The sequence below is a fragment of the Zea mays genome, chromosome 3 (assembly GCF_902167145.1).
Source record: "Zea mays cultivar B73 chromosome 3, Zm-B73-REFERENCE-NAM-5.0, whole genome shotgun sequence".
NCBI lineage: Eukaryota > Viridiplantae > Streptophyta > Magnoliopsida > Poales > Poaceae > Zea > Zea mays.
Window position 1 is genome coordinate 173530872 of NC_050098.1, and position 11680 is coordinate 173542551.

Sequence of the window (11680 nt, forward strand, 5' to 3'; positions counted from 1 at the left end):
CTAGAAACCGATGCTTTCGGATCCATGTCGCAGACAAAGAGCTAGCAGGGTTAGCTTTTAATGGGTTGCTATCCTACTTAAGAGACAAATTAGATGGGACCCAGTTCTTTTCGATAGCCCAGCTACATCAGTGGGCTTTAGCCTGTGAAAGCCGATTTAAAGAGACATCAAAATCGGCCGCCCGTACTATACATCTAATAGAGCGTGATAGTTCAGATGATGAATCCGCAGATGTATATACCGCTGAGTTTATTTGGCCAACAAAGGCCAAATCTTCAGCATGTTCTTCCTTACAGCCGGTTCAAAAGAATCGGCAAGAAGAGATTAAATTTACCTTTAATGTTGCCAAATGCGATAAGATATTTGATGAGCTACTTAAAAATGGCAACATTAAATTAACTCATACTATCCCTCCTATAGATGAATTAAAGAGACGTGCTTATTGTAAGTGGCATAATTCTTTTTCTCATGCCACCAATGACTGTAATGTTTTTCGTCGACAGGTACAATCGGCCATAAATGAGGGCCGATTGGCTTTTCAGGAAATGCAAGTGGACACACAATCATTTCCTGTTAATACAATAGATATCGCATGCAAAAAGATCTTAGTTCGGCCCGAAATGGCCGATAAAGGCAAAAGCAAAGACATAATCATTGGTAGTCCTCGCACGTCGAATATATCACAAAAGGAGATTGTTCGAAAGGCTCCGGGCAATAAGGCTAAAAAGTCCGGAGGCACCGGGGGGCAGGCACAATTAATGAGTCAAGCACGACAGCCTGTCCTGAGCATCACGGACGATCTGGCACCTACGAGCGGACGGTCCGGTGTTCACATAGACGATTCGGCTAACTCTGCCGGACAGTCCGCCTATGCCCAAAGGCGTCAGCCTCCACACAAAACCTTAAAAGGGAAGGAGACACAACGGCGAAGCACAAATGGTCGACTGATCAAAGCTGACTCTACTGTTGATCAGTTGCTCTCCAAAAATGCTAGCAAAAAGACCATTCCACGTGATCGGTCAACAAAGAAACCCCGGTCACCTACTAAAACGAAACGGCCGAACAAAATGGCCCAAAAGGCGACGCGACAAGCATCGTCTGTTCATCCTATGAGACCAGGGTACTTTCCACCCGTTTATTCATCGTCGGTATATTGTCCTACCCAAATGTGGAATAACATGGTGATGAATGCATGGTACATGTATAGTCCCTTTGTCTATCCAGGCTGGGGGCACCTCCATTCTATTCATTTTGATCCATTAATGAAATGGTCATGGCCGAGAAAGATACAATCCAAAACGGCCTTTATACATTGGTGCTTTATTGAATGATCTCTATTTTGAAAAGCCGATGACTTACATCAGGTTTAGTTCATATGCTTTTGGTTCGTCAACCTTCACCAAAAGACAGGGGGGCATATGTTGAAGGCTAAAATGAGCCTTGCGGACGGTCCGGCCCTGAGGCCGGACGGTCCGCGGTGGCGGCGCGGACGGTCCGCGCGCGCGCAGAGTCAGTTAGGGTTCCTAGTTTCTCGCGGGATTTGTTGCCTAAAACCGCGGGATTAACTCAGGAAACAGTTGGAAACGGATCCAGACCTCCCCCTTTATATAGATGAAGGGCTACGGCCGATTGAACCCCCCATCAATCGAACAAATCAAGTCTATTTCTTGTTTTTACCTTACGCATTAGGAATAGTTCTAGTCTAGTTCTAGTTTAGCCTCTCAATCTCCAAATTCTCCGCCTCTCTTCGACTTTACGTCGATTAGAGGAGTCTAGGTCGGCCTGCCGAGCCTAGACAACACCTAGGATCTCTCCTCCCCGAAGGGGTCCCTCCCGGGAGCGAGATCCAGGCGCCGCCGGCGACCTTCGCCACCCCCTGCGCACGCGCGGACCGTCCGGCCTGTAGGCGCGGACCGTCCGGCCGTCAGGCAGGGAACCTTTGCCCCTGCTCCAGGTCGCGGACCGTCCGGTCCCTGGTCGCGGACCGTCCGCGCCTGTGTAGAGAGCACCGCCGCCGGTTCTTGTTGAGTGTTTGGCACCCGAAAAAGGTGTCAACAGTAGTTTAAATAAATAGCGGGCATGACTATAATTAAGCAACAAAACATTAGGAACAACTATAAATGAGATATAAACAAATAACTCTAATCTAGAACCAGTAGACATGCTATGCTCTTAGAAATGTGTTTTCTACTGGCTATGTGTCTTTAGATTTTTAAAATAAATTAGTTATAGCTTTGTAAATATTAAACCAGATTTTTATTATTTCAGAAAGGAACTATAAAGCTACTTTTGATACTGGATAAATGGACATTTTTCCAATTTGAATAGTAATTTTTTTTCCAATATGACTAGTAATTGGTGGAACAAAATTTGCTCGAGCTATGGATGGATGGTCAAAATTAGATGCTTTTTCCTTTTTAAAGTATCATCACGATTCACGCAACAGCTGTTCTGACGTTTTTCTTTTTTGTTCCTGCTCCTCCTGGTCCCCTTCTCGTCTAACATAAAAGTACCCCTGCGAGGTTTGAGTGTTTCAAATACAAGAGGAGCCACGTGGCAACACCCAGCTGGCCTTAGGGTTGATGAAATTTTTTCTCCTTCCGGGCATAAAACCCATGGTTCCTCCGCGCTCCAGCACCTTGCACACCAAAAGGTTCCATTTGGTCTCTTCCTTCCTCCCCAGATTCCGCATCTTCTCCTTAAAATGCCTGCAAGTCGTAAAATTTGCGATAAATAAAAACACGTGTTCTGTTATATCTTATATGAATGAAATCAAGATATGCCAGAGCATATCCTCTTCCTCTCCCCATTTGCTACCGCTTTGGCAAAGAGATCGATGCGCCGCGCTCACCTGCAGAGAGGAACCTTGCAGGTGTCCGGGAGGAAGCACATGCGGGAATGCAGCTCGAGGAGCTGCCACATCCGCCTGCAGTTGGCACAGCCGCCGGGCACCCGGACTCCGCAGGCCGAGAAGTGGCGCACGAGCAGCTCAATGCCCTTGCAGGCGCGAAACTTGCAGGCGGCTGCTAGGCTGCCCTTGAGCGCTTGATCTCGAGGCCCGATCGTCCTGCATCCGTCCCGGCAGATGTGGACCAGCGCCTCCATTGCTTCGTACAGTTGCAGATACACTTTCTTTTCTTCCATCCTTTTAGCTCTTTCCTGCCTTCTCTGCATCAATTTAGAGTTTCAGACTATATTTCAAACAAAGGTTTCAAACCACAACGAGCATTGGCCTGGCCATTGGTTAGAGAACATCCTATATAGTCCCCGGAAACACAGACAAACTATGAATTGAACAGGCAAAGACTTTGAGCAGGCATACTGAAACTCTGAAAAACCGAGAGACATAATTGAGCAGGTTGAGTGGCATAATTTATTAAATTTGATGGCAACCGTTTCTTTAGAAGAACTGAGAGACAAATTCATTTGGGGCTCATAAAGATGGACTTTTCTCAGTTCGCTCAATGTACTTTCTTTTAATGAATTCTCCCCCTGCAAAACGCAATATACTTTGGCGTCTAAATCTTCCTCTGAAAATTAAGATTTTCTTGTGGTATTTAGGTAGGGGAGTTACTCTCACCAAAGACAATTTAGCTAAGTGAGGTTGGAAAGGTTGTTTAAAATGCAGATTTTGTAATCAAAATGAGTCTATTCAACATCTGTTTTTTTATTGTTACCTTGCTAGAAATATTTGGAGAATTATTTACTTTGCCTTAAATATAGAGAGACCGAACAATATTAATCATATAATTGGCTCCTGGATTGCTAACAAGGGAACAACACATAGAAAAAAAACTTCTAATTGGAGTGGCGGCAATGTTTTGGTCTATTTGGCTTTGTTGCAATGATGTTGTTTTTACTTTTAAACCAAAACCATCAATTATGCAGGTTCTTTTCAGGGCAACATACTGGCTCGGATTCTGGAAATTGTTGCAGAAAGAACAACCTCAACACGAGATCCTTGCGGTATGTCGATCCTTAGAGGTGGTGGCTATGGAGATCTTTGCAAGCCATGGATGGAGGTCCAATGCTAGATTAGAAGGAGCTTGATTTGTTGATGTTTTATTTCAAAGAATGTTTACGATGGATGGTTGTTTTTTTCGATTTATAAGGCCGTATGTAAGAGATTGCAAAAGGCTGGAACATTTTGTTTCCATAATAAAAAAATACTGAAACTCTGAATCACTATGGGCATTTCCCTTCCTTCTCTTGTAGCTACTGAGTACTAAGAACTAGCAATGCAGGGTTGGATGTGATCAAACAATACTGAGACCAATCATCACAGAGAACTCACCGTATCAGCTTCGACAAGAGACTCGAGCAGCTCCTGTTCCATACTTGGATTGGTCCGTCTCATCACTTTCCACCCATCCGTCAGAGAGATGGTCTTGAAATCCCCGATGACCATCCGGGCACAGGCGAGCGCGAGGCGGGGCGCGTCACACAGCCTGGCAAGCTGCAGCATGTCTACCACGTTGTCAGTAGCGAGGAAGCCCCTCTCGAGTTGGTCGACGCAGACCGTCTTCAGAGACGGCACCGAGAAGACGTGGGAGAGCACAAGCAAATGCAGAGCGTGCTCCTTCATCTGTTCCTGCTCAAACCTTCACCAAACAAATAATTCAGCGCGTCTGTTTCTCACTGAAAGATGCACGCACGCATCAAAAGTCAGAAGAAGAAGAAGAATCTGCACTGTCTTCATCAGCTTCAGTCACTGTAAACTGTTTGGGCTGAAATCTGATCTTTAGAGAATTAGAGGACAGTGAACTATCTATACGAATGAGTAGTGAACTATCTATATGAATGAGTAGATAGCATCCATACCGTGAAGAGTAGAGAAATCTGATGAAGACACGGACTGCTTCCGAAGGCGCGCCAGAGACACGGATACACCGAAACCCATCTCTCAGTCTAGCTTCCTCCAGCATAGCTCTCAGGACAGGGGATTTGACGCCCTGCACAAGAGGAAGCAAGCAGGACACGAAGGTGTGGGTCACGATCACAATCACATAAGCGCCAAAGCAGAGCTGCCGTGTTCCAGGAGAACACGAGAGGAAAGATTCTCACAGAGCTGAAACTCACGAGAACGCAGGAATGCGACGAAATCTCAGCGCCGCCGTCTGTGGAGACACGGAGGTCAGACTGGTATCCCTCCAAGAACAACCTGTCCCAGGAATCCAGGACGCCTTCGGGGACACGGCGACAGGCGGCCTTCGCCTTCCTCCGCGCGCCATAATAAGAGGTTCCAGGCAGCGGCGGTGGAACAGGCGCGTTACTCCGATGAAGCTGAGCACGCCGGCTATGACTATGACTATGAATATGACTATGACCCGGCGCAGCTTTGTTTTTGGCACCTGCCGAGCTACTTGACTCGAGATGGTTCTCCAGTGAGAAGTCGGTCGCATGCGCATCGCCGCCGTCCAGGAAGAAGAGATCGGGAGAATCCAGCAGCTCCACGCATTCCATCAACTGCCTCCTGCTCTGGGCTGCGCAAAGGGAAAACGTTAGCTGGAAATTAAAGACCGTCCCGTCCGTAGCGCGGTTTTAGGTTCGGGAGGATGAAGCTAAAATAAATAACCGCCCACAAGAGAGGTAAGCAAAAGCAGAGGCGAATAAATTCGTTCTAAATACAGTTACTGTTTTTTTTTGATAATAATACCTGTGTGCTGGTTACTGCACTGTTCTTTAAAAGCAGCTGCCAGATTACTGAAGGGGAAAAAAAGCAATATGGATACCAACAACGAGCCGAAAGAAAGATATACGCATGATTGATTGCGTTCAAGCTTTCCCCGCGTGGCGTCTAAGGAGGAAGAAGGAAAATTATGTTCTTTACGAAACCTGAAAACCTTTACCCGGATTCCGGGGGGGAAGAAAAGAAGAAATCAAAGGGATCCAGCTTTGGGTTTGAGCGATTGGACGCCGGCCGTTCGGGCTATCACAGAGAAGATTTGAAGGCAGCAGAGGAAAGAATGAAACAGAAAGGTGTGTTCAGTCAGAGACCGCACGGCACGAGCGTGCTCACCTGAAGTGAAATCAGTCTGGAGTGCAAACTGCAAAGCCTCTGAGACGAGAGCGAGGCGGAGAACGAAAAGGGAGCTCGTTCACCACTCACTCACTCACCACGGCGTCCTCGTCCTCGTCGCTCCACAGAAACTTTTGGAGGCCTCCTCCCCTTCCTATGGCGACTCACGCCAAGGCGCCTGTCCTGACAAGTGTTCCCTACAAAATGGAAATGGACTAGGCGAGACGAGGAGATGAGATGAGAGGCACGGAAAAGTGGCGGCCTTCACACAGAAAGCAGAATCCGGCAAGTAGCCGGACGCGGCCGCCGACTGTCGTGTCCTCACGTGGAAAGGACGCGACGCCGGGCCTCTAGGAGCGCGCCACGTGTCGGGGCGCCGGCGCCGCCCAGGCCCAGCAACCCAGTTAGTTAGGATGGCGGCCGGGACCAGGACAGAACAAGAGGGCACCGCCGCCGCCTGCACGGTGGTCCCAGGCTGAGGGCGTTCAGAGCAGTGGAACCGTGGAAGAGGCTGGACAGGGAGGTCTCATACTCTCATCGGCGTGGGATCACCTGTTCGTGTGGCGGTGACCGTCCTTGGTTCTGCAGCTGCAGCTGCAGCTACGGGAGGGGAGGCAGCCACAAGTCAGAAACACTACTGCCCGTCCAAGCCACAGAATGAGAAAAACTTCTTTGGTGACCAGTGAAACTGGAACCTGGCCCCTTCGTTCCCTTTTCTTCCTCACCTTTCCTTCCGCGCTCGGGATGTTTTGTTTCTTCCGTGCAGAGGGTACCGACCTCTCTTGTCCTCTTCCGCTCCGTTCCGTGACAACAGCTGAACAGCACCGGGCGGCACTACCGATGTCATCCATGAGTCCATCGACCTGTTTCAGCTTTTGTGTGACGAACTTTTCTGAGAACCTGCCAGTAAGAATAATCTGAATATGATAGGAATTAAGGTTTAGAATCTATAAAGTGATAAATCTTTACTGTCACGATGTCTAACCGATTATGTGTTTCTCGTAGATTTTAGATGGGTTTTTTCAAAGTGATTCTCATAGAAAATAGCTCAAAAGTTAGATGTTTGGCAGCCCGTAGCAGCTTCTAGTGGCCCGAACCAGTAAATAAGCTAAAACAAATAGTGCCCATGACACAGGCGACTAAGGCACTGTTTAAACGCACTGTATCTTTAGCTGTTAAGATTAAGTAGAGACATTTAAACAACCTAATTAATTGGGTTTGCTATCAAATATCCATAGCTAATAGTGCAGCTACCCATTGGTTATTAGCTCGTTTAACCTAGCTAAATTTAGCTAATAGCTAGTCAACTATTTATTTGTTAGCTAATTTTGCTAGTAACTTTTTAGCCAACTAACTATTAGTTTACATACATTAGAGCTAATAGTTAGCTGGCTAAAATGTTACATGAAATTAGTTGGATAACAATTAGCTACTTTTAGCTAGGTTGAACCAGCTAATAAGGTTGTGCTTGGTTTTTCATTGAAGTTTAGTTCATATCATATCAAATGTTTGAATATCAATTATGAGTATTAAATATAATATATTCATACAATTAATTACATAGATGAATACAAAACACCGAGACAAAAATATTAAACTTAATAAATTTGTATTTATAGTCTCCAGCCGATCATGTATATGAACGTATAAAATATGATTTTATACTATAGATATTACTATTTATTAAATGAAGTTTAAAATAAAAAATAAATAGAGAATGAATGATCTGCGATGGGATATCATATTGCGTACACGTACGAGTCCGGCCACTATGCTCTGCTCCTCTGAGTGAGGTGTACGTACAGTGATTAGCTTGGGAATGGAAGGGGTGTTTAGAATTGCTGGCCGACCGTAGAATCAGGAGGCTCTTGGTCATGGAGATGGTCTGGCAAGATACTGCGGCCACACCTCAGGAGTTGACTTCTGAGCAACTGCAAGAACAAAAATAAGAGAATTGTTCTGAGAAAAGAGGAAAAAGAACACAGCCTTACAGATGCAAGTGGAACTGAAGCTAAAACTTGGGCAGTAATAATATGCGCACTAATTACTGGCAGGTGAATTCATCTGCCTGCCTGACCCTTCTTCTCTTCACTGCCTGCAGCAGCTGTCACAGCTGATGAATTCGGATGCCTTTTGTTCATAAAAGGCCCGTCCGCCCGTTGCTGGCCCAACTAGTGCTAAGTAATAAGACCAACTCCAGCAGACTCCCTCTCCGTATCCGTCTCCGTTTCCAGGAGACTCCGTATTTGCACTCCACATGCAGTCTATGACAGCTGGGGCCCGCGAGCAGCCGCGAGCGTATGCAGTCAGCTGCGGAGCCGTTTTCAGGAGACTCCGTATTTGCACTCCGCATGCAGTCTATGACAGCTGGGGCCCGCGAGCAGCCGCGAGCGTATGCAGCCAGCTGCGGAGAGGAGAGAGAAACCGTGGAAAAAGGGAGTGCAGGTACATGGCGTGCGTTTTAGGGAGACGGATGCGGAGACTGCTGGACTGATGAATAGTGTGATCCGCTGTGAAAAAAGGGATACGGAGCCGCATGCGGAGTGCTGCTTGAGTTGGTCTAACCCTAATAAAAACAGGCACCGATCCGGCTCTCCTCCGTGACTCCGTCCCACTGCCCAGCCGCTGTGCGTTCGCGCTCTCTCCCACTCTGTCTGCGACGACTGCGTGGGTGGGCGGGCTACCGCCGCCGCCCGTCGCCAGGTGCCGATCTCTTCACACCCTTGACCCCCTCCTCTCGCGTCTGCCGTGCGAGAACGTACCGCCACGACGAGCGATGGGGAGGCCGAGCAGGGGGCGGCAGCGCATCGAGATCCGCCGCATCGAGGAAGGCGGCCGGCTGCAGGTGACCTTCTCGAAGCGCAAGTCCGGCCTGCAAAAGAAGGCCGCCGAGCTCTCCCTGCTCTGCGGCTCGCCGGTCGCCGTCATCGTCTTCTCCCCCGGCAGGAAGGTGTTCGCGCTGGGCAGTCCCTCGGTCGACCACGTCCTCCGCCGCCACGCTCCTCCGATCCCCAGCGAAGGAGAGGAGGACGGGCTCCTTCCGGCGCTCCAGGACGGAGACGTGATGAGCAGCAGCGCTATCGCTGACCGCGCGGAGGTGGAGAACATCGTGCGGCGTACGGAGGAGACCAAGGCGCGTTCGGTGGCGGAGAAGGCGCGGATGGACGCCGTCGGGAAGGCCGTGAGGCAGGCCGCGGCAAAGGCCGGAAGGAGGTTCTGGTGGGAGGCGGACTCCGGCGTGCTCGGGGACGCTGAGCTGCCAGGATTCGCCAAGGCGCTCCGTCGGCTCAGGCCTCAGGGTCAACCTGCAGCGCCATTTGGACTCGCTGTCGGCTTCTGCTAATAAGAAACTGCAGTAGGAGCGGCTGTGCAAAACTGGCTCATTTCATTTGGTGTTGCTTATGCCCACTTAGGATAGTGTTATTGACTACTTACAAAAAAAAATATCAAACATCTTTTTGAACGATTTAGGCATTTTCAAATTTATTTTCTCTACCTGTACTAAGTGAAGAGTATTTTGAATGATTTAAGCCTTCTCCATGTTTCTTTGTGTTTATTTTCTACCAGCAAATTTGAACCTCACACCGTGCATGATAATGTAGTCCCGCAGAGAGCACTGTCACAGAATCCCATCACACCGGTCCTCATCACATTGGTTCGGGCCGCCGAAGCGTAATACCCTACTCTATTATGAGTTGTTTTGAGTATGAGAGTCTATGAGCTTGAGTTGTGTCTAAGTTGGCTTGAGTGGGTGTATGTGTGCTTGCCTTGTATTGTAACTTCGTGTGTCTTCCCTTTTATAGCCCAAGGAAGGCACGTACAAGCTTACTGAGCTCCGACATGTGGGCCTAGAGACATAATGGAAGAAACACATGGAGCAACTAATGCAGGTGACGTCTGAGAGATCTTCTAACGTCCAGATGTCCATAGCTCGCGCAGTGCTAATACACAATGGTAGTGTAACACCCGGGTTTCAAAGGACAAGGCCGAGTGCATCTCATACATGCGCCAAGAAGACAACATATATAATAACAGAGTGTATAGAGATAAATGTCATAAAACATCAGAGTATTTATTACATAGCGGAAGACTTATTACAAAATAAAAGATAAAAGTAAAACGAACTAAGGATCGTCGGCGCCAATGTCGACCGAGAAACGCCACCTAGATCAGATCGAACTCCTCAGTGTTAGGCGGCTCCACTTCGACCACCTGCTCTTCTCCTGTAGGGGGGTGTGAGACAGCAAGAGTGAGCTCACATACGTTCATAGCTCAACAAGTCGTGGGAAATAATGTGGCATGAACTCACAAAAGGTGGGAGTTCATGAAGTGTAAGGCTGATCAATGAAATAAGGCTGAGGCTGAGCATTACTTTTATAAGTTGATCAAAATTTTATTAGCAATTACTAAGTGTAAGTAAATACCAAACCTTAATAATAATAAAGAACAGTAATAGTAAAGTAATCCCAAATGCGATGCAAATGTCAAATTAAATTTAAGTTCCATAGTTAATCATGTGAGGGTCCGAGCCGCTCATGACCGTGAGCACGGTTAGTATACTAGTTTTACACTCTGCAGAGGTTGCGCATCTTTACCCACAAGCCGTGTTACCCATCCGCCAAGGGGTCATGAATCCCATACACCTCTACCAAGGAAGCGAGGCAGGGTAACACTACGAGGCCTTTACAAAGTTCCACTAGCTTCAGACTACCCGCTACAGTTTATAGGAAGCTCCAGTGCAGGGTTCTTGCCGACCGCCATCGCAGCAAAATCAAACAAGGACCTCCCTACACTGACCACTCCCTTACTGCCCTTGCCCCTTTCGGGTAAGGTAGCCCTCCACTAGCTTTCCTAGTTAATCAGCCAAGGGCGTCCCATTAAACCCTTGTGGTAGCACTGTTTTCCCGGGTGGTCGCTCCATGTTCCCATTAATTTAATGATCTTAACATGAACAGTAATAATAACAAGATAATAACAGAATAATCATAAATAGTGTATTTCCATACCCAATCCACATAAAGCAATAGCAAGTACTACCCAAAAATATTCTAGGGGTGAACAAGGTATAGAGGTATTCAAAAACTGGGGTAACATAAAGGCTCCCATCAAAATTAACCTATGCAGATCATTAAAATTAATAAGAACATGGCTGGGGAAAAGTAAGTGATCAAGGACACAACTTGCCTTCAATGAGCTCCTGCTCAGCTACTTCTACTTGTTGAACCTCAGTTTCCACAGTGGCTTGCTCGTCTATTCGCATCAACACAATACATACATAGTATAGGCCAAAATCAACATCACACCAAACATGTAAATAAAATATACAGTAAAAATCTACACATTAAAATGAGATCATAGGAACTGGAATCACTGAATTTGGAGTTATAGAATCCAAGTTATGAATTTTCTAAGATTTAATGTGCCTGAAATAGGGTTAAATGATAAATAAATTTTCTAACAGAGTTCATGTCAAAACGGTGATACTAAATGATAGAGAATATTATTACAAAATTTTAGAAATTGGAATGGCTCAATTTAGAGCTAATATGAATTTTCTATGGATTATCCAATTCCTAGCATTTATTTTCATATTAAAATCTATTTTCTAATTAATTTATTCAATTTACAACAGGCTCTGGACTGGGCCTCGATTTCTAGAAA

The 11680-nt window shown here is 46.8% G+C and overlaps 2 protein-coding genes across 14 annotated transcripts; one reads left to right on the forward strand and one right to left on the reverse strand.

Moving 5' to 3' along the window:
* Positions 1-2386: 2386 nt before the first annotated feature.
* Positions 2387-6698, reverse strand: LOC100280264 (TAZ transcription factor). Of its 13 annotated transcripts, none has more exons than XM_023301882.2 (7): positions 6572-6683; positions 6020-6476; positions 5065-5483; positions 4822-4952; positions 4295-4601; positions 2852-3168; positions 2387-2708 (listed from the first exon to the last, which is right to left on the reverse strand). In XM_023301882.2, exons 3-7 carry the CDS (start codon positions 5461-5463, stop codon positions 2534-2536), a joined length of 1329 nt encoding a protein of 442 aa, XP_023157650.1. In that variant the 5' UTR covers positions 5464-5483; positions 6020-6476; positions 6572-6683; the 3' UTR covers positions 2387-2533.
* Positions 6699-8784: 2086 nt separating this feature from the next.
* LOC100383076 (MADS-box transcription factor family protein) lies at positions 8785-9558 on the forward strand. Its single transcript, NM_001175747.2, has one exon. It carries the CDS (start codon positions 8796-8798, stop codon positions 9360-9362), a length of 567 nt encoding a protein of 188 aa, NP_001169218.2. The 5' UTR covers positions 8785-8795; the 3' UTR covers positions 9363-9558.
* Positions 9559-11680: the final 2122 nt, after the last annotated feature.

Bases quoted from the DNA above. Each gene is read 5' to 3' on its own strand.
- LOC100383076 (NM_001175747.2), top strand. From the start codon at position 8,796: ATGGGGAGGCCGAGCAGGGGGCGGCAGCGCATCGAGATCCGCCGCATC.
- LOC100280264 (XM_020549689.3), bottom strand. From the start codon at position 5,463: ATGGAATGCGTGGAGCTGCTGGATTCTCCCGATCTCTTCTTCCTGGAC. The intron at 4,953-5,064 runs GTGAGAATCTTT...CCTCTTGTGCAG, and splicing joins TTCTCGTGAGTTTCAGCTCT to GGCGTCAAATCCCCTGTCCT. The intron at 3,169-4,294 runs GTGAGTTCTCTG...AAATTGATGCAG, and splicing joins CTCTTGTCGAAGCTGATACG to AGAAGGCAGGAAAGAGCTAA.